Source organism: Mustela putorius, unplaced genomic scaffold, assembly GCF_011764305.1.
Source record: "Mustela putorius furo isolate JIRA1106 unplaced genomic scaffold, ASM1176430v1.1 tig00003858_pilon_pilon_pilon, whole genome shotgun sequence".
NCBI classification, from domain to species: domain Eukaryota; kingdom Metazoa; phylum Chordata; class Mammalia; order Carnivora; family Mustelidae; genus Mustela; species Mustela putorius.
The window spans coordinates 41,894,479-41,915,627 of record NW_025422010.1 but is presented as its reverse complement, the minus strand read 5'-3'; the positions used below and the strand labels follow the sequence as shown (position 1 = coordinate 41,915,627).

General features: G+C 53.6%; 1 protein-coding gene across 1 annotated transcript in view; it reads left to right on the top strand.

The window, feature by feature from the left end:
* SMAD7 (SMAD family member 7) overlaps positions 1 to 17,087 on the top strand; it is a 31,584-nt gene extending 14,497 nt beyond the window's left edge. Inside the window, exon 4 of the mRNA XM_004752186.2 lies at positions 14,998 to 17,087. Within this exon, the coding sequence (XP_004752243.2) occupies positions 14,998 to 15,536 (539 nt within the window). The 3' untranslated portion in view covers positions 15,537 to 17,087. The remainder of the gene's footprint in view (positions 1 to 14,997) is intronic.
* The last annotated feature ends 4,062 nt before the right edge of the window (positions 17,088 to 21,149 follow it).

The window sequence follows — 21,149 nt, the reverse complement described above, 5'->3', positions numbered from 1 at the left end:
GTCGCTGTCCTGAAATCCAGCTCTTGCCAGTGTGGCGTGACAGCCAGCCTGAGCCGTTCGCTTCAGTCTGGGCTTGGAACCCACAGTGGCAATTGTAAAGCAGGTGGGGGGGACACGAGGCCTAGGGTGGTGGTCCCAGACTTTGCTGCGTGTTAGACACCCTGGGATCTTCTGCATCATGGTGTGCAGGTGAGCTTCTAGGATGTGGAGCTCCCCAGGTGCTGACAGGTTGAGGAAGCCCTGGGAGGAGGGGCAGAGAGATCTGTGTTCCTGCGGTGGTGGGGGGGTGGATTCTTGTGCCTTCTCTTGGTGGCCACACAGGTGTCATTCTCTCTAGCGAAGAATTTGAGTATCTCACTGAATGAACCTCTTCTCAAATAGGATTTTTGCTTGATGAGTAGCTTCACAAGGTGTGTTAACTTGGCACCTTCCTCCAGCTGATTCTGCCCTTTAATGAGATTGTAAAAGTGGCCCGTGGGACAGAGTTCCCTTTTTGGGGCGAAAAGAATGTTCTGGAACCATGTACGTATTGCTGATGCTTACATAACTCTGGGAATACACTCTGTCACTAACGGTACATTTTATGTTACATGTATTTTACCCCAATTTTTAAAAGTAGTGACCTATGGTCACTTTTTTTTTTTATAAAGCATTTTTTTTTAAAGCTTTTATTTATTTACTTGTCAGAGAGAGAGCGCGTGCAGAAGCAGGCAGAGTTGTAGGCAGAGGCAGAGAGAGAAGCAGGCTCCCCACCAAGCAAGGAGCCCGATGTGGGACTCTATCCTAGGACCCTGGGACCATGACCTGAGCTGAAGGCAGTGACTGAGCCACCCAGGCATCCCCCTATGGTCACTTTTAAATGCATGCTGATACTTGGATAATCAAGAACGGTGATTCCAGAGAATAAAAATGGAGACGCTTGTGTTCGGTACCTGGGAGCTACTGTTGACAAGCGCTTGTTCCCATAATACCTCTGAGGTCTCCTAGGTTGAGGGGCTCCCGTGGATGGGCCTGTCTTCTCTAACTCTTAACTCCCTGAAGAAGTGGGGAGAAGCGGGCACTTCTCAGTGTTGTTTTTTCTTTTTTTCTTTTCTTTTTTTGACCTTCCCTTTTCCATGTGGGTTGCAGAAATGAGAGGCAGGAAAGTTCCCTGTGGTTCTTTCCGAGCCTGACCTTTTTGCAAGGGAAGTGAGTGCCCTGGTGGTGTCCTCTCTGCCTCAGATAGTATTTTCCCCCCAGGTCTGGCCAGCCTGGGGATTGGAAACTGAGTAACGATGCTGGGGCTGTCCCCATCCCCCAAAGCTTGGGACCCCGGGTCTGTGTGACATCCCCACTGAGGTTTATAGGGCTGCAGAGGGAGGCGGGTGACTTCCCCGGGGGCCCTCCCTTTGCAGGAGCCTCGTGAAAGGTTACTGTACCTCACGGCCACTGGGAGGTCACTCCTGGTCCTACCATCTTCCTTGCGCGGGATTGAATGGCTAGCCCAGAGTCTGGCCGGGTGCCTACTGTCACAGAGAGGCTTCCTCTTGGGGCTATTTTCAGCGGGAAGATATTATTAACAGCTGAGGTCCAGTTCTCAATTTAGTGGCTAACATACCAAGAAAGCAACATTGACTTGGTCAGCGACGGCTGTACCCAAACACGCTAGGGCTGCCCCCGGCCCCTTTCCACGTCTGCCTGTGGGGTGTCCTTGGGGATCTGGGTTAGGGAAGCTGTGATCCGGGAGATTTTGTCTGCCACACGGAGCTGGGAGACATTTTAATGAAGCCAACTCTAAAAAAGGTGTTTGCCTTCTAAGGTGGGGAGATTTTGTGCTGGGAATGGGGGCCCTGGATGGAAAAAGGAGCTTTTTGTGGAGTTCAGGACAGTTTAAAACAGTGATAACTTTCACCTTGTAAGTGAACAGGAAATATTGGGATAAGACAGGAAATTGCATCATTCCTTTTATAAGAAGAACTCCAGAAAAAAAAAAAAAGTTGTTCGCAAAAGGTAGTGTCTAAGAGGAGGCCAGCCCTGAATTTTTGTTGTTGTGGTTGTGTTGTTTCTTCGGGTTTTCAACCCCCCCCTTCCACTCCCACGAGGACTGTTAGGCCATTTTCTTGAAGAAAGGGGCTGTTTGAGAACTTTGTTATTTTTATTATTAAAAAAAATATTTGACCAGAAGGGTCACCTTCAGTTGAAATGTTAACTGCAGCCTTATTTCCTGGTTCACTAAAGAATCTTTTCATGACTTTTTCAGTTTCCTTCCCCAAATGGTGGGGCCAAGCAGCTCTTGGCTGGAAGTGAATTTTGGTTTGGCTGCTTGAGGTCCTCAACACGGAGCCCCACCCAGTGTCATTAGCTCAGTTTTAACTTGCAAAAGACAAAAAAAAAAAAAAACAACTTATTTTTTTGGTCGGGGGTGGTAGGTAAGAATTTGCTCGTGCCTGCAGCTCTCCACCCCAGCCTTACCTTCCCCTAACATGGGTACCTGGCATGGGGTAGGTGGGGAGTCCAGGCTGCCTTGATTTTTTTCCAGCCATAGAGCCCAGCCCCGCGTCCACCCCACAACCCCCAGGAATTCCTTACCTTCTGAGACTACGTTTCTGGGGTGCTCCTGAGGAGTGGTGGGGGAGGGGGGTGATGGGGCCCACCAGTCACCCAGAAGCTTCCCCCAGCAAGAGGGCTTGCCACAGCCCCAGGCGGTATGAAGTAGGTGGGATATTGTCCCTTGGGTATAAAAACACAAGTTTCCATTTACTCATCTCTGGGTTTCTGAGCCCCCCTCCTCCCCCTTATGATGTCATTGTTCGGGTGACACAGGCCATTGCCCCAGCGTGTGCTGCAAAGGGGCCCCCTTTAGGATAGAGACCCGAAGGAGATTCGTGTGTGCCACGCTCTGGTTCCCCACTCACTTGCCCCGCACCCCAGCTTTTTTCCCTTAGCGTGCATTGTTTTGTTTTCATAACACAACAAGAGCCGTGGGGTGTGTAAGAGTATTGTTGAGAACACTCGGTGAGCGGAACTTGTCCAAACAGAGCAGGACGCCAAGGCAGAATGCTGTGGGCAGGTGGTGTGCCCACAGAGGTTGCCGGGCCCGCGCCTGGCTTGGAAACCCCTCTCTGTGGATCGGCCACAGCTAGCTGGGAAGTAGCTGAGGACAGGGGCTTCTCTTTTCCCACCAGGCACTGGGAGTGGGGCCTGGACATTTTGGCTGACCCCTGGCTGGAAGGGGTGCTCCTCCTCCCAGCTAGGTTCACTTGTACCTCCCTCTGGCTGGTGTAAAGCTGGGGTGGGGTGGGGGGTTTCCAGCCGCTTCAGGAAGCCAGCAGGTCTCTGGTTCGTTCATTCAGTGATGATTTATTGAGTACCTACTATGTGCTAGGCCCTGTGAGGTGTGGAGGATGCAGTTTGGGGGCCCCTGGTAGAAATTTTTCCTGGAGGTGTTTTTGGGTCAGTGAGGTAGAGGGCTCAGGAACGGGATTCGGCTGTGTCCGGACTACAGATAGAGGGCAGCTTCTCAGGCGGTTTCCACGGGTTTCCAAGGGACGAATGAGCCAGGACCCTTGGGCTCTGGAGGCGGGCGGTGGGGTGAGGTGTTGGAAGACGAGGCAGAGGTGCAGGGATGGGCCCCTGGAGGGATTGTCTGAGCACGCAGGGTAGGCAGAGCTTTGCTCTCAATGGCTTTTGCCTCTGCTTTGGTTGTGTGGTCTGCTGAGAGTTGAGATAAAACAAAGACAGAGGCCTGTCTCCTCCCGCTCCAGCCCCCTCCCCCATCCTCCCCTTGATGGTTAAGATAACAGCAGTGGCATTAGGAGGTACAGTTATAATCCAGACTCTGATAGTACTTGGGTGTGTGGTGTGGTGGGGGGAGGTGGCCAGCCACGCCCTGGCTGGGTTGTGGGACCATAGCCCCGGGGCGGGGCTGGGCGGGGGAGAAGGGCCACAGAGACACTGATGTCTCTGAAGATAGTATTAATGTCTGGACAGTCACAGTGCAGGGGCAATCTGAAAGCCCTAGAGCTTGACTTTCCTTTTAGAACTCTGGTTCTGAATGCACCCATTTAGGGATGCATCTCGCGCTTTTTAATTTTAAATCTGCCGGTCAAGGCCGATTCTGAGATGCCAGCAGCATGCGGGGGGGGGGGGGTCTGGGCCCACGGCGGTGGTGTTGTGTGAGGTGATCTAACAGGCAGTGACCAGAGCGTGTTTGTTTCCACGCTCTCCCCGCCCCCGGCTGCCGGAGGGCTCCGTTCGTGGAGGTTACTCGCTCTATTGATCTTCTCGCTCTGCTGTGGAACCCCACTGGCCCGAACAGTCTGAGAGCTGGTTTGGTGTGAGGTTTGATCCAGGGCAGGAAAGGAAAGTACTGATCTCCACTCCGGTTTCATCTTGTCAGGCTGGGAGTTCCTGTCAGCAGACAGGCCCAGTTCGCTGGCCAGGGACTGTTTAGTGGCTCTCGGGTTTGTTCATTTCAGAATTGCCTTTTTAGTTTGAACTTGGGATGGCTGCTCAACAGGAACAGAAACAATATGACACCGGGCAGTGACTGTGCTCTCTGGACGCACCTTTCTGCGTCTGCCTCTCAGAGGTCACAAGCTGCTCTTGTCACCCTGTCCCGTTCACCCCTGCCCCAGCTTCCACCGGCCCCTAATAAGTTGAAAGCGTCTTCCTTGTGCAGTAGGCAGAGTGAAACGTGGAGGCCAGGAAGGGTCTCCAGGAGGTGCTAGGGAACCTTGGCCAGCCCCTGGGCAGCCTCTCAGCCAGCACGGACCCCTCCCCCTCATTAATCAGTAACCCAGAGCGAAAGAGCCATTTGAGTCTTCTGCGAGCTTGGGTGCACAGTACAGCTCTTAAAAATAGATGGGCCCCATCTCCAGCTCAGTGGGGTCAGAGTGAAGACCCCTGCTGGGTGGTGTTGCCTGGGGGAGGAGGCCTGTGGTGGGGGGCATGCAGGAGTCCTGGGAGGGGCCCTGGAGAATGACAGTGGGAGGGAGAGCACTCCCCCCCAGGTGTCTGTCCCTAGGGGCTGGCAGACTTTTCCTGGCTGAAGGTGGAGCTTTTTGCTGACCGGTGGCCTCCAGGGCCTCAAGTTTTTCTCATCTGCAAAATAAGATGTTGGACTGGTCTCTCCCAAGTGCCCTTGCAGAACTTGCAAAAAGCATCCTGTGATCTGTGTGGTCTTTGGTTCTCGGATTTTGAGGGGAAGTAATGAGACCCCCTGTTGCTGAGGTGCTGGGTAGAAAACGGCCTCTTGCATGCGCGAATAAAAACATGATGGTTCTTCACATTTCTTGGCTTGCAAATTCTCCCAAGAATGAGTGAAAGTTGAGGAATCCTTCCCCATAAAAATGCATATGCATACCAAAATTTGCATGCATTTTCAGGGGGCCTTTGTGCTTGTGATGGGTGGAAGCCCACCAATGAATCACCTGTTCTTAAGGCCTCCAGATTAATGCAGAGCACCGGAAAGTATTAAAAGAGGTCGGGCCTTCTCTTCTGTTTTGTCTATTTTCTTTCCTCTTTCTCCCTTCCCCTCTCCTTTCCTTTCCCTTCCAACTTCTTTTTTTGTTTTGTTAAGATGGCAAGAGAGGGAACACAAGCAAGGGGAGTGTGAAAGGGAGAAGCAGGGAGCCTGATGTGGGGCTCAATGGGGGTGGGGGCTCAGTCCCAGGACCCTGGGATCATGGCCTGAGCTGAAGGCAGGTGCTTAACTCACTGAGCCACCCAGATGCCCCTCCCTTCCAACTGTTTGGGCAAAATACACCCCACATTTCCCATCGTGACCGTTTTGAAGTGCATAGCTCAGAGGCACGAGTCTGTCACCTTGTGGGCAGCCTCCCCCACTGTCCTTCTCCAGGACCACTTCTCTTTCCCAAACTGAAACTGTCCCCTCAAAACCCTAACCCCCCCGCCGGCCTCCCACCCCCGGCTCTGGGCAGCCCCCTTCTCCTTCCGTCTCTGTGCATTTGACTGTGCTCGGTATCACATAGGAGTGCAGTCATCCCACACGTGACGTTCTGTGGTTGGCTGATGTCATGCCTCAGAACCTCCTCAAGGTTCATCTGTGTCCTCGCCCGCGCCACAGTGTCGGTCCTTTCTTAGTGTAGGTGTCTCTACATCTTCATTCATTCATCCTTCAGTGGACGCACTTGTGTTGCTTCCACTTTCTGGCTGTTGTGAAAAATGCTGCTGTGAACATGTGTGCCATTAATTTCTTCAGGACTCTTCTGGATACACATTCAGAAGTGGGATTTCTGGGTCATGGGGTAACCCTGGGTTTGGTTTTTGGGGCAGCATTGTAGGGCAGCGCCATCTTGGCCCGTGTGTCTGCTGCGGACTGATGCCATGGGGCGGGGGACTCAGATCAGCCCTCCTGCTCCCTGATGCAACTAGATGGCTTTGAAGGGGAGCCCCAGCGCAAGGGGTGGGGGTGCCGAGTCTGTCCCGGGGTGGTGGGGGATGGGCAGCCTGGTTCTCCACAAGTAATACAAGCCAGTTTGGAGCCCAAATGTATGGGAGGCCCGAGTCCTATGAAACGTGAGGCACACAGCCCTGAGCGGCAGGCGATTTCTGGTGGGTTTTGGGAGCCTCGCCATGGTAGTCAAGGGTGGGGGAGGCTTCATTCCTCTTTCACGGGGTGGGCACCCCAGGCCTGGGAGGCCCTGGGTGCTTTGGGGGTGAAAGGGCTGGGGTGGGTGAACAGCGAGTGTGTCAAAGCCAGAGAGATTAGATTACAGAGGTAGACAGAAGTAATGATTAACTTTTCTAGTCTGCACACTGTCTCCAGTCTGTCGTACTGTTGTTTTTCCCTGTGAGTACAGTGCGGGCCGGGCCTGGCCAGGCCCCAGTGTCGGGTTGTAAAGAAAGAGGAGGAATGATGGCTCTGGGAGCGAGCATGGGGGCGGGGATCCAGGAGCTGGCCGGAGAGGGAGGCTTTTCCATCAGATCCTGCATTGGAATTTATTGGCCGGAATGCAGTAAATGTTCAAATGCCATCCCATCCAACAGTTTTCATAATTGTTGTGGAACAAGGGGAGCTGGGGGAGGGGAGGGATGAAAAGGACTTTTGTTTCTCCCTGTGTTTTTCCACGTCTCCGACGGTTTTCCTACCCTTTAGAAAAGCTGGAGTCCAGCAGGAGCTTTGGGGAGGTGGGGGGGGACAGGGCCCGTGTCTGGGTCCTGTAATACTGTGCTGCTTTTCGGGGTACTGGAGGTCGTTGTGCATGGGGCTTTTATTAAAGGGCCCCACAGCAAAAGCAGCTCCCTGCAGAGCCCTAAGACCCGCAGAACCAGGCGGGAAGTGTTCTGTACCTCGTACCTCTGGGGGTCGTGTCCTTCAAAACAGTTGACGTCTGCATCCATTTTTATGAAGATGCTTACGGAGTTTGAAGGTGCAGCCCACATACTTAGAGACGGGGTCAGTGCAGAGAAGAAGAGGAGGAACTTTCTACTCGTTTAAGAGCTGATTCTTGGGTCGGATTCATGTATGCCTTCCCACTTGGGAATCTACATGTGGAATGTGGGGGGTAATTCTGGTCGGTCTCTAGGAGGGAGGCTGGCTGGGGGGTGAGCCTGGAGATAATGATTTGGACATTTTCCTGTTGGGTGATGGTCCCACTTGTGTCGTCTTGGAGTGTGACCAGGGTCCTACCTGGTACCATGGCGGATACGTGCCGTGCAGGTCTGGGGGCTGTGTGTACGCAGGTGTGTGAATGCCCTTTCTAGGGGGAGGGTGGATCACGGTGGGAACGTCAGGGTGCGCCATGGAGGGGGGAAGAGTCTTGAGATTCGAACTTGAAATGAGGAGCCTGGGTACACACTCAACAGCCAGAGGCCCATTTACTGTAAATATTATGAATGGAGTTGGCCGGGCTGGGAGTCCCCACCCTTCCTCTGAGTCCTGTTGGAGCTGGGCAGAGCGGGCCTCCTCAGAAGGCAGGCAGCCGGGTACACGCTATAATTTGCATGGCTGAAGGCTGGGCCACAGGAAGCCGTGTCAGCCCGGCTGGCGAGACAGATGGGAGCTTTTGATTTGTGTGGCTTCCCCCCCTGCCCGGCACTGCCCTCAGTTATAGTCTCTGCCGGCCAAATACTGCTCTTAGGGAGGTCTCCTGGGCTGGGGGCTGGCCTTGGACATTTGAGGGACCTTGGGGGACACAGGTGGGGCCTGTTGGGGGAGTGGAGGGTAGAGGAATCCATTTTAGTTTCAGGAACTGGTTGTAAGGCACAGTCAGCTCTCAGTCTCCTAGATGATAAGCAGGATCTGCTGAATCCGTGAGCTCAGGAGTTCGCAGGAGGAGAGAGGTGATGGCGAGAAACTTGAGGGGGCCAGGCCTGGGTAGACATTGGGAAGCAAAGTGGTGATATGGGCAGAGACCCTCCCCTGGCGATCCTCCTCTACCTGAGATCGGTGAGCGACGAAAGAGCACACACAGCTTGTACCTCCCCACGTTTAAAAAGAAACCGGTTTAGGGGCGCCTGGGTGGCTCAGTGGTTTGGGCTGCTGCCTTCAGCTCGGGTCATGATCTCAGGGTCCTGGGATCGAGCCCTGCATCGGGCTCCCTGCTCCGCAGGAAGCCTGCTTCTCTCTCTCTCTCTCTCTCTGCCTGCCTCTCTGCCTACTTGTGATCTCTGTCTGTCAAATAAATAAATAAAATCTTAAAAAAAAAAAAAAAAGAAACCGGTTTACAGAGGGACACCGCAAAATCTGGCTCAAATCTCTTTTCCCTTTTGATTTGATTTTGTTTTGTCTTATTGTTGCAAATTAAATGCAAAAATGTGCCAGGCTCCCCAGCGTGATTTTCTTATTCTCCGGAAGGTAGTAAAAATAAATGGAACCTGTGTTCATACTGATGGGGCACTTCTGTGGATCACAGAATATAGCCAGAGACTGGAGAGCCTGTGGTGGGGGGGCTGTTGTGTCCTTGCCTCCTTCGTATTAGTTAGGGTTGGGTCAGACTGAGCCTCTGGGGGAGGGCAAGCCACTTGGCCAAGATCGTAGAGCGGCTTGCTGGCCAAGAAACCCGGTTCCTTCCCCCGCTTGGTGCAGAGGAGCTGGACCCCACGCTCGGGGTCCTCATTGAAAGGGAAGTAGTGAAGTAAAATGTGAAGTAGGCATCATGTTTCCAAAGCGTGTTCTGAAGGACACTTAATTTTCTTCCTCTAGTATTTGGAGAGGGCCAGTAACCTCAGAGGTCAGAGGTAGCTGCCCACTGCGGCTCACGTCGGCCACTGTTCTGGCCTGGAGTTCCAGCTCTGTTGGGCAAGTGATCGGTGCCTCTTTTCCCCCTTTCACAGCATAAAGACACTAACAGGCTGCAACCTCATAGCGTTGTCATGTGATCCCTTCCACCTGGGCCCGGGCATAGTTAAATGCTCATTAGGTATGGGCATGACCCAAGACTGTTCTTTTCCCTGGGGGGGAGAAGGGGTGGGTAGCATTGGGTAGCGTTTTCAAGAAGTTGGAGAACCCAAGCAAGATGTCTGAGAGAGGAGACCAGCATGTGTAGCACAAGCCAGGTCATGGCCCCTGGCCACTTCATATCAGATTGTCACAACAGCCCTGGGAGGCTGGCCCTGGGAGCTCTGGGAGCTTAAGTCACTGCCAAGGTGCTGAGGGAGAGAGGTCTGAAGGGGTGTCGGACTCTAGCTGGGTGTGGGGGTATCGCACAGTCCGAGTTCCCTGGGGGCCAGGTTTTGGGGAGTCCGGCTGGTTGGACCACAGGGACCCCAGAGCAAGTTCTCTGGCTTTTGAAGCAGACCCTGTGGTCCTCCTGTGCGCCCCCACCCCCACCCCAATCCACCTCAATGAAGAGATCTTGTTCCAGAGTCTGGAAACAGCCCAACCTTCTCAGTCCTGCCTTCTACCAACCAGAATCCATTCCCTGATCTCTTTGGTGGAGGAACTTGGGGTTAGCGGTGATGGGCTGAGTCTGAGCATTTTCAGGGTTAACTGGAAGTGTTTGGAGTTTGTTTCAGCCCCTGTGGGTAACACGTTCCAAACCCCAGAGTTGTCTGTAGGAATCAAAGGGAGCCCTGGCAGAATCTTGGGTGTTCTGGACGAGGTCGTAAACCTGGCAGATTCGAGTTCCCTCCAGAACCTGAGTGGAGCTCAGACCCAGTGGGTTTTCTCCACGGCTGCTTTAGGTTTCAGTCTTTGGGGCTTGGACAGTAGACCCAGCAGGGTTCCTTGTTCATTGCAAGTGTTTGGGTTGAGAGTAGATGGGACAGATGGTCCCTCTTATCTCAGTCCTTGTCCCCGAAGTGGGCTGGTTGCTCTTGGGACAGCCCGGTTTCCTGACCAGGGTGGGGAACAGGGCTGACGGGTGCTGTTAACCTTTGAGATGTCTGAGGTGGGGGGAGGACAGGATGAGGCAACCTAGGGTGGCGCCTGAGTCCCGCGGAGGGAGGACCCTGGACCTGTGGCAGGCGAGGCGTGGCCGTGTTTGCGTACCAGGGTTGCTGGGTTTAACTTGTGTGTCTCCCTGTGTGCCCTTTGCTTGCCCTTAGCCATCTGCGTGAAAGCAGCTGTTTTCTGCCCAGTCTCCCTCTGCTGGGGTGCTGGGGAGGGGGCATACAGGCCTTGACCCACTGTGGGATTTTTGGCAGAGACGTCTCTATTTATTTTTTTAAAGATTTTATTTGAGAGAGCGCGAGGGGGAGAGGAAGAGACAGACTACCCGCTGAGCCTGATGTAGGACTCGATCCCAGAACCCTGGGATCTCATGAGCTGAGCCCAAGGCAGATGCTTCACCAACTGAGCCATCCAGGCGCCTTGAGACATCCTCTTTATAAGAGCCTTGCAGAGAGGAGAGTGGGTTAGACCTCTCCTAGCCTACCTCTTACTCCTGTCCGCTGTGCCCCAGCAGTTGGGCACGGGTAACAGTGGGCCCCACTGCTGTGGCTCAGTCTATCTATACTGGCCTGGTTCCCTGCTGTGTTCCTGTCTGGAAAGGCCTGAATCTCGGGGACCCCACATTCCCCAGCAGCACTCCTCTGTGTGACGTAGCCGGGCACCAATGGCCTCCTGTCCGTGCCCGTGCCCGTGCCCTGTCCTCAGAGCACCATGGGATGTTTTGGAACAGTCCTGCCTCTCTGGCCCTCACGGTCAGCTTCATAAGCAAGAGACCAGAAATGGTGCCATTGAGGCACTGAGCTTGGTCTGTCCTCTCTCTCCATTTCTCTTCATGTCCTCACGCCTTCAGACAAAAATGGAAAATTCTGGGGTCTGGTCACCCACTGCCTTTGAGAACCCTGGGCGTGCGAGTCATTCAGGAGTCTCCGGTCTTCTAGAAGGGTCAGGACTGTTGATTCATGAGCCAGGGTAATTAAATAACTCTTTGTAAAGAGGCAGGGAGCTTCTTGTTAAGTGGTCTTCCCTAATGCAAGTGCAAACACAAGCAAAATCCTTTCCTTTCTCAACAGCCCCCCCTTCCTTTTAAAGGGTAGGTTTTTATGCTTTAAGGGAAATGAGGAAGGGGAGGGGGAGAACAACCTTAAAGGAATTTCAGGCGGATTCAGCATTTTTCTGGGGTTGCTCCAGAAATTCCCTAAACTGTAATAAAAAGAAAAAATTGTGAGCAGGCATCTGATTAGTTGGCTTTTTACAACACAGCTTTTCTTTTGGATGCTTTAAAATGCACAAATACAGTTTTAAAACAAGCCCCTGTATAGTTTTTTGGGAGGAGGCAGAGAAGTTGCTGAAAATACCGGAAAAGGTTGTAAAGCTGAGGGAAGTTAACAAGAGCCTGCGAGTCTTGCCTTTGGAGAAGAAGTATCAGCATCCATGAGGAAAAGTCAAAGGCAGGCTTCTGTGGTTCTTCCTTATCTTGCCTTTGGAGAAGAAGTATCAGCATCCATGAGGAAAAGTCAAAGGCAGGCTTCTGTGGTTCTTCCTTAGTTCTTGGAATGAGGGACACTTTTCTGTGTGAGAGCCTCCCCGCTTCTCCCCCGGAGGCCCAGGGAGCCCCTCTAGGAGCTAAACCTTTTGACCTTTGTGGGGAGATGGTTGTGGGCTGTGGCCCAGTTCAGGGAACTGTGCTTCTCTGAAGATGATGCTTAGTGTTTCCCAGAAATGAGCCCTAATGGTGGGGAATTTGGGGCACATCTCTGAGTTGGCAATGTAGGATGTTGTCCCAGGCCCCCAGAAGTGTGATGTGTTAAAGAGGCCTTTGCTGGTGGGATGGTCTTGCTGGAAGGCATGGGTTTCTGTGTTTGTGGAGATAGCCCAGGAGCGGTGAGGAGAGAGGAGGTAGCTGGCCGCTGGGAGGCTGGGGGTGGCCGTGGGGCAAGCAAGCTTGGAGGGGCAGGGCTGGGAAGGAGCTGGCGAGGGTCCTAGGGCGGCTTAGGGCACCTAGTGGGCTTCCCAGGGTTTTGCTCATGCACAGGGACACCTATCACTGCTGGTGATCTGGGCTTGGCCATTAACCTCAACAGAAAAAGGTTTTTTCCAGGGATGTCTGGTGGCAAATTGCTGGGTGGACTGGAGGGCTACACAAGATAAAAGAGAAATGTGCCCAAACTCTTCCCCCTCCCTTTCCCCCTCCCCCTCCCCCCAGGGCTCTGGGCCTCTCCAACCTCAGGCCCACCCCTCACCCCCAGCTTCCCCTGCCCCCAGAGGCTGCTGGGCAGCCGGCGGGGGAGCCCCCCCACCCCTTTCTGGTGGGCCTGGCACAGGCAACTTGATCCAGGCCCCCACCCCACCCAACCCTACCCTGCACCTCCTACCCCTCCTCCTCTTCCCAGCTAGCTGGTGCCAGGTTTCAGGAGGGCCGAGCTCCATGAAACAAAGTATCTTGAGGCTCCACCCAGGGTCTCTGAACCTCCCTCCCAGCGACTCCCCCCCCCCCCCCCCGTCCATCTCCCCATCATCTTTCCAGACCAGGTTTCTTGCCCCAAGAGGGGATAATAAGCATAAGCAAGAGTTTCTTACATTTCAAAACACCTTCCTCCCTAAAACAGCAGGGCGGTCTTGCCTTCCTCCCCAGCAAGCTTGCATGCCAGAGAACTCTTACACAGATCTCACGGGTCTTTGGTACAGGCCCCCGAGCCCAGCTCCCTCCACAAGAAAGTTCAAAGAAGATTGCCAGCACTCGGGAGTTTATTAGCAGTTGATGGATACTCTGCAGAAACAAGTTAATGCCTGATGAGTCACCTCTGCTTGGAGCCCTTGTCCCTCTCTTGTTTTTCCATATGTTCCAGAGTGTACGCACGCAAACGCTCACATGCTCACTCGCCCTCACGGACTTACAGCCTCTCTCACACGGAGGCTTCATAGAACCACGGGGGTGACAGGCCAGTTTTCTGGGGTTGATTTTTGGAGGGGGGTACTGAGAGCAGGGAGCCCTCAGCGTCCTCATTTTGTCTGGCTGGCTGGGTAGGCGTTGGGAAGGCCAGTTTGGGCGGGGGAAGGTGTGTGTAGGAGGCAGTGGTCACTCAGGTTAAGGCTGTGTGTGGCTGCCTCCATGGGTCACAGTGCACGTTGTACAGACTTCCTCACAGAACACCTCTATGCGAGACTGGCTACTGCTTTAAAAAAAAAAAAAAAGTTAATGGAACTGACGGGTTCCCAGGTCCTAACATGCCTGTGAAGGTTGGAAGCAGTTGTGTGCAGAGCTGCCCTGGGTTTTACCCATCCTGCTGGGGCAGCAGGACACAGGTCCCTGAGCCCTCGTCCACCCCCAGCTGCCATGCTCTGTCGGCCTTGGCCATCCCACAGCCAGCCCCCACCTTCAGGCCCTGAACCCCCAGTGAGTGAGTAGCGGGGCTGCAGGGGAAAGCAGGAGGCCTCTGCCTTTCCCCATTTTTGTTAACAAATACAAGACTTCCGGTCTCCGCCCTGCCGCCGCAGACCACAGCGTTCCTGCAGCCTGGCCTGGCTGGGGAGATTTATGGTTCCCAGTCTGAGGCCTGCCCCGTTGGCTCCAGCTTAAGGAGGAGTTGGAATGCCAGCCGCTGGGGCCTCCCTTTCCCTCCACAGGATCCCCCCCTCCCCCTAAAGAGCTCTGGGTGTCTGTTTGGGAAAGTCACCTTACCAGAATCACCCCGGTCTCCTGGCTGCCTGTGGGAAGAACAAGTCTAGGGAAGCTGAGGGGGGGGGGGGCTGGAGGGGGGCAGGGCAAGGTGTCTCCATGCTTCTGAGGAGGGGGGGGTAGAGGGGGGTACAACAGGCAGAGGAAGGGCACTGGAGGGAAGGTCAGCCCATCCCAGACACATAATCTTCTGTCTGGGCTGGAGGAAGCTTCGTCAAGGTAGTCTGGGTTAACACCAATCCGTGTGTTGTGATTTGGCATTTTGACTGAATTCGCCCTTTGTGTACAGAGCTGCTGCTGACAGACACACTGAGCACGCCGCTCTTTCTGTGAGGAAGATAGATGTTTGTGCCTCAAACCACCTGCACTTTCATTTTATCAGATGGTGCTCTTTTATGACCAAGGTGCTGATCTGAGAAGTTGGTGACAAACACAGACACCGCCTAGTGAGGGGACCCTGGAGTCTGGAGACTTGGGTTCTGGGTCTGGCTGTGTCATCTGTGAGGCCCGAACAATAGGCTTTCTGGGTCCTGGTTTTCTCCTGAGGAGGACCAGGGGCTCTTAGAGCTGTAAGCTTTTCAGGTCCCATTGAATTTAAAGGGCTGTAACTCTAGGCCATCTGGAAGGCCTTTTCTTGCCCCCAAACTGGGACCAATGGAGTTCCTGGGTCGCTGGCTTCTGAGCTCTGCAGGGAAAGGGCTTCCTTTGGCCCCACAGGCAAACACGCTGGTGTCCTGGGTCTCTGACCTGATTGTGGGGGGTGGGATGGGGTGTAGGGAGAGGGACAAGGTGCCCCAGGGAGCCCCGTGTTGAAACGCGGGTTCTTCATCCCTAGCCCCCATACAAGGACTCCAGAGCTGGCCGCATACGTATCCAGCACTAGCACCATCCCTGACGAGAGCTGAGGTAGTCTTGGCTGTTGTGGAGGAAGAGGGAACCATCAGCCCCCATCACCACCAACCATGTCCGCCATCTCGTTTTGCAGATTCCCAACTTCTTCTGGAGCCTGGGGATCGGTCACACTGGTGCGTGGTGGCATACTGGGAGGAGAAGACGAGAGTGGGGAGGCTCTACTGTGTCCAGGAGCCCTCCCTGGATATCTTCTATGATCTACCTCAGGGGAATGGCTTTTGCCTTGGACAGCTTAATTCGGACAACAAGAGTCAGCTGGTGCAGAAGGTGCGGAGCAAGATCGGCTGCGGCATCCAGCTCACGCGGGAGGTGGACGGCGTGTGGGTGTACAACCGCAGCAGTTACCCCATCTTCATCAAGTCAGCCACACTGGACAACCCGGACTCCAGGACGCTGCTGGTACACAAGGTGTTCCCCGGTTTCTCCATCAAGGCTTTCGACTACGAGAAGGCGTACAGCCTGCGGCGGCCCAACGACCACGAGTTCATGCAGCAGCCGTGGACTGGCTTCACCGTGCAGATCAGCTTTGTGAAGGGCTGGGGCCAGTGCTACACCCGCCAGTTCATCAGCAGCTGCCCGTGCTGGCTGGAGGTCATCTTCAACAGCCGGTAGCCGCGCGGGCCGGGGACGCAGCGGGCGCCGCGCGGGCCCAGGCCAAACGACGTTGCTGCTAATACTTTCCTCCCGAGTGCTTGCTTTTCATGCAGACTCTGGTCCGTCGCGTGTCGTCGTCGTCGTCCTCCTCCTCCTCCTCCCCACCCCCACCCTGCTGCTTGTCGTTCTCGTTTATGTTCTGTTTGTTTCGTTAACTTTGAGAAATAGCTTATGAAAAAAACGGTCAGGGTTTTTTTTTTTTGGGGGGGGACGGGGGTGGCAGGGTATGGCTGGCAGGACAGCCCGGGAGGAAGAAGGGAGGCAAGAATTCCTACCACCAGACGGAGTGTAAGAATGGGGAGCAGGCCCTCATGGGGGGGTCCTCGATTCCCTTGTCAGGCCGGACGCGTGGGCGAGTGCGTGTGCGTCTGTGGGTCGTACAGGTGTCCTTGCGGGGACGGTCTGTGCTCCCAGCTCTGGGTCTCCTGCCCTGTGGACATGCTCATTGGGGCAGCGGCAGTGCCTGGGCAAGCTGGCAGCTGGGGTTCCAACAGCTGCCAGGAGCCAGGCTCTGTCCCCCATCCCTGGAAAAGCCTCCCCCCGACTCCCACCCCCTGCTTCTCCCCTTCTAGGACACGGGCCTGTCTGCAGGCTTCGTAGAAGCAACCCTTCAAAGAGGCTGAACTAGAACCAGTTGTTTCATGCTTGTCTTCTTCCCCCTCCAGCCACCCTGCTGTCCTTGTGTCTTTTTTGGTCATCTGTTCCTGGATATCTCTGAGATGGGCTTCCCGAGGGCTACCCGTGCAGTATTGCCCTCCCAGGGCTCCTCCCAAGCCCCTCAGCCTCTCCCTTGTCCTGGTCACATCAGGTCGTGTCCCCCCCCACCCCACCCCGCCCCACCAACCCCAACTCAGAAAACCAGCTCAGCACTTTCCTCCCCTCTGCCGCCTGTGTGTTGAGCTCTGCTGTTAGACCAGCGAGGGGAGCAGCCCTGGAAGGGAGACTTCTCGGCAGCCCCCCTTCCCACCAAGAAGGATTCGGTCCATCATAACCCAAGGTACCGCCCTGGGCTGACACCTAACTCTTCTTTCATTTCTTCTACAACTCATACACTCGTATGATAACGTTGACACTGCTCTTAGCTCAATGAGCATGTTTAGACTTTAACATAAGCTATTTTTCTAACTACAAAGGTTTAAATGAACAAGAGAAGCATTCTCATTGGAAATTTAGCATTGTAGTGCTTTGAGAGAGAAAGGACTCCTTGAAAAAAAAAAAACAAACCCTGAGATTTATTAAAGAAAAAATGTATTTTATGTTATATATAAATATATTATTACTTGTAAATATAAAGACGTTTTATAAGCATCATTATTTATGTATTGTGCAATGTGTATAAACAAGAAAAATAAAGAAAAGATGCACTTTGCTTTAATATAAATGCAAATAACAAATGCCAAATTAAAAAAAGATAAACACGAGATTGGTGTTTTTTTCTATGGGTGTTATCACCTGGCTGAATGTTTTTCTAAAGGAGTTTATGTTCCATTAAACAATTTTTAAAACGTATACTTGATTCCATGTCCTCCAGCTCCTTTTTCTTCTGGTGGGAGGGACGCAGGAGGGGCCATCCATTGGAATCCAGGACAGTGGGGTCCTCTTGGCCCAGTGCTTGGCTGGGGAGGAAGGGGAGGTGGGCCACAAAAGGGACATTCAGGACATCCTGCTCAGCCACCATCTATTCCGTAGCTGCAAAGACCCCTCTTTTTGTTAGTACTTCGTGACTCTAGGCCGTTACTGGCCTGGTGTCCTGAATTCGTCAACCTCAGGGATCCCTGAGTTACAAAGACGGGGGTGGGGGAGGAGGTTGCGCTGGAGGACGAGATGGGGAGGAACCTGGTTCCCTCCGGTTTCTGGTTCTTAACTCCTTACTTGACGTCAAACCCTAAGCCCCACTGCACCTTTCCCAGAGGAAGGTCACTGTCACCCTGGATTTCAAGACTGCTTCCCTGAGGGCTAAGGACCTAGAGGGAAGGTTGATGGAGGTTGAGTGTTGGTGGTGGGCAGAGGGATCATGCCACCTCCTAGGTCTCTCCCAAGCTCTGTACCAGGCACTCAGGGAGTTGGCTGCAGGGAACCTGGTCAGGCCCTCTTCGCTCTCCCTTGTCCGCCAGAGCTCTTCCTGTGACTGTTCCCTGTCTGCTGGCTCGCCACAGTTCCCAGTGGCACTTGCTGAATCACCTCCCTGGGCCTGTCTCTGCCCCTGCCCCTGGGGTTTCTGCTGTTGGATCTAAGCCAAGTTTTGGATTCAAGGCCTCTGACACAAGCGGTCGGTCCAATCTGGGCACCAGACAGGGTTGTGTAGGCGTCTAGATCTTGAACCTAAGATTGAGGGGATGGGGAGGTCTCTTTGGAGTGGGGGTTAAGATGTTGGATATCATGGGTGCCTGGGTGGTTCAGTTGGTTAAGCATCTGCCTTTGGCTCAGGTCATGATCTCAGGGTCCTGGGACGGAGCCCTGCATTGGGCTCTGCTCATCAGGGAGTCTGCTGTTCCCTCTGTTCCTCCTCCTGCTTGTGCTCTCTCGGTCTCTCAAAATCTTTATATATATATATATATTGGATACTGCAAACTGGTACAATTTCAAAAAACCTTTTTGGAGGGCCAAAGTAGGATTATCAATATTTTATTTTGCCAAATAATGACCCAAAGCCCTACGGCCTACAGGCACTGCTGTCATTCAATAGAATTACTATACAGTTGTGTAGTGAGAAATACTAATGCATTCTCATTTATGCTTGAGCATGTCTGCCAAATGGTCCGGACCAGCTTGTTACACATGAGGTGATGGGGAGCTTACTACCTATCAAAGCAGCTTTTTGCTTTTTATTGGTGGAAGCGAAACCGCTTCCATTCTAGTTCTGCAACCCAGAATAAGTGTAAAATCCCATTGTCTGGAAAACACCCAAGGAGGGTTTTAATTAACTCTGGGGTGGTAGTGGTGGAGGAGGGGTGGGGGTGGGAGGTGTTACTTTAGGGAGCAGGCAAAGCCATTTTCGTTTACTCTTGACTTGCATCGGCCTGCAGGAAGCACTTTAATAATAATAATAATTGCCACTTACTGGATGCGTAACCAGGTGCCAGGCATGATGCTAAGCTAAGCATTTAAGGGAATTACTTAATCCCCACTAGGACCCCTCTGCAAAAATGTGGGTGTTGAGAAGTTAAAAGACTTGCCAAAGGTCACTTAGGGAGATTGCACATGGAGAGCTCAGGATCTCACTCCAGGGTTGAGAGATCTTTGTCCTTCGTCCCTGTGGAGACGTCTATTTGACGGCTGGTGGTGACAGCCTTGAAACTCAAGATCAGAAGAAGCTGGGCCACCACTATGCCACCTGCCTGAACAGCAGGGCCTCTGATGCCGGAGGCAGAAAGCTGCCTTCTTGCGTTATCTGGACTCAACTTGCAGCCCTGGGAGGCTGGAGTTGGGGTGGGGGCACATGGGCCCTGGAGGCATGGCTGGCTGTAATGCTTAGGGGGAGCCTGGGGGTTTGCTGGCCACCGTGGTCATCCCCTCCACCCAGTCCTCCCCTGAACGTCTTCCACGTGCCAGGAGTACCAGGACTGCTGTGGGGGGGCACCTTCCCTCGGGGGATGCTGGAGGACAACATGCCCACCCAACAGGGGAGTGAGGTCAGTACCCTGGACCACCTGGGCCTCCCAGAGGAGACCAGGCTTCCAGAGCAGCTGGGGTTTGGATTAATGGAGGGCAGTGAAGGTGCCCCCCACATTGGAAGAAAGCTTTCCTGCTGCCTGATTCTTCTCCTTTGTCTTTCAGCTCACGCCTCACATTTTGGGGTGTCTTGCAGGGTTCTGCCCTCTCCCTAGGCAGCCCCATCCCTCTGATGGCCGTGTCTCCCCTCACCCGTGGCTACGTCAGCCACAACCAGAAACCCGGGTTCTCTCATCTCCCTGGCCCTGGCTGCCATGTGAAATAACCAAATCCTGCCCTTCCTGCCTTATTTGATCTGTAATTAGAAAATGCAAATGTCTAGGACTCCTGGGTGGCTCAGTTGGGTAAGCAGCTACCACTAGCTCAGGTCGTGATCCTGGGGTCCCAGGATCGAGTTCCACATCAGGCTCCCTGCTCAGCGGGGAGACTGCTTCTCTCTCTGCCTGCCACTTCCCCTGCTCATGCTCTCTTTCTCTCTGACAAATAAATAAAAATATTTTTTAAAAAAATGCAAAATCTGTCACCCACATTCTTTTTCAGGCTCCACTCGTATGATTCAGTTCAGGGCCTTGGGGCGCCTCTGTGGCCTGCCTTCCTCTCATCCCACTGGCTGGCCTTTCAGCATCAGCCCCTGCAGACCTCACCTTTTAACCTCCCCCCGCCAGTCCCTTGGCCCCAGGAGACTCAAACACACCTTGCTCCTGGCTTCCAAGCACATGCTTGCCAGCTTCTTCACTGGCCGTCTTTTCCTGCACCTTCAGGATGTAACACGGGCCATACCTTCTCCAGAAAGCCTTCCGCCTTTTAAAAATGCCTGCCCTAAAGAGCCATCCCCAGTGTAGAATTCTTTTTCCTCTACTGAACCCATGAGCTCTTGGCACTCGGAAGCCTTGGTTGGGGCCCCACTTAGGACCCGCTATCCTAACAGCTCCTGGCACAATGCTAGACCGGGCTTGCCGTATGAATGAGGCAGGCAGGCAGGCAAAACTCTGCACTTAGCTTGGGCTAGGAATAGTAAGAATAACAATCAGCACTGCTCCTGTCCTGACTATGTGCTAGGCAGTGTCCTGAGCATTCCAAGCACATTAGAATGACCCCATATAATCCTTCCAACTACCCTAAAAAAAAAATGCCATTACTAGCCCCATTCTACAGATGAAGGAACTGAGGTTAAAAGAGTCGCCCCCCCCTGCACCCCCCCTTGCCGGTAAGTGGTAGTGTCAGACTTCACCATTTCTCTGCTATCTGATCTCTAGGGGCAGGCCTGGGTCATGGGGTGACTACGTTGGGCATGGTTTTTTGTGAAACAAGTTCTGGTTTGGAAGGACCGAACTGATCTGATCACCCTTGAGCCCAGCACGTGCAGCCTCGCCCGCGGGTCACTCGGTCCCACGCTCTGCCTGCCGAGGGGCTTTCTGTCAGTGAGCTTGTTGGCAGAAAACAGCCAAAGCCCGGCTCCTGAATGAGTGAGCGTGGGGGCAGGTGGGATGGGGGGTCTGACCCCAAGTAGGATGTGACTTGGCCCTGAGGTGTTGCAGTCGGATAGACCAGGTCTGAGTACTTCCTCAGGCAAGCCACTTAACCTCTCTGAACCTCAATTTCTGAAACAAAATGGCCTCGGGGGGCCACGAGGGGGGATCAGCGAGAAGATACATCTGAAGGGCTGGCCATATGGTAATTAGGTTGAGCCACGTGGGACAGCTACGATCTGATCATCGTGACCTACAAAGACGGCAATTTCGTATCATTTAATCTGCTAGATGCTCGAGTCAAGACAGTAGCTTTGATCAGGGGTCCCCAGACTTCTTTTTGTCCTGGACCTGAAGGCAGGGGCTGAACATGACCTCTATGTGGTGTAGCCGAAGCTGGCCACACAAGGAAGCCAATCCACTGTGGGGG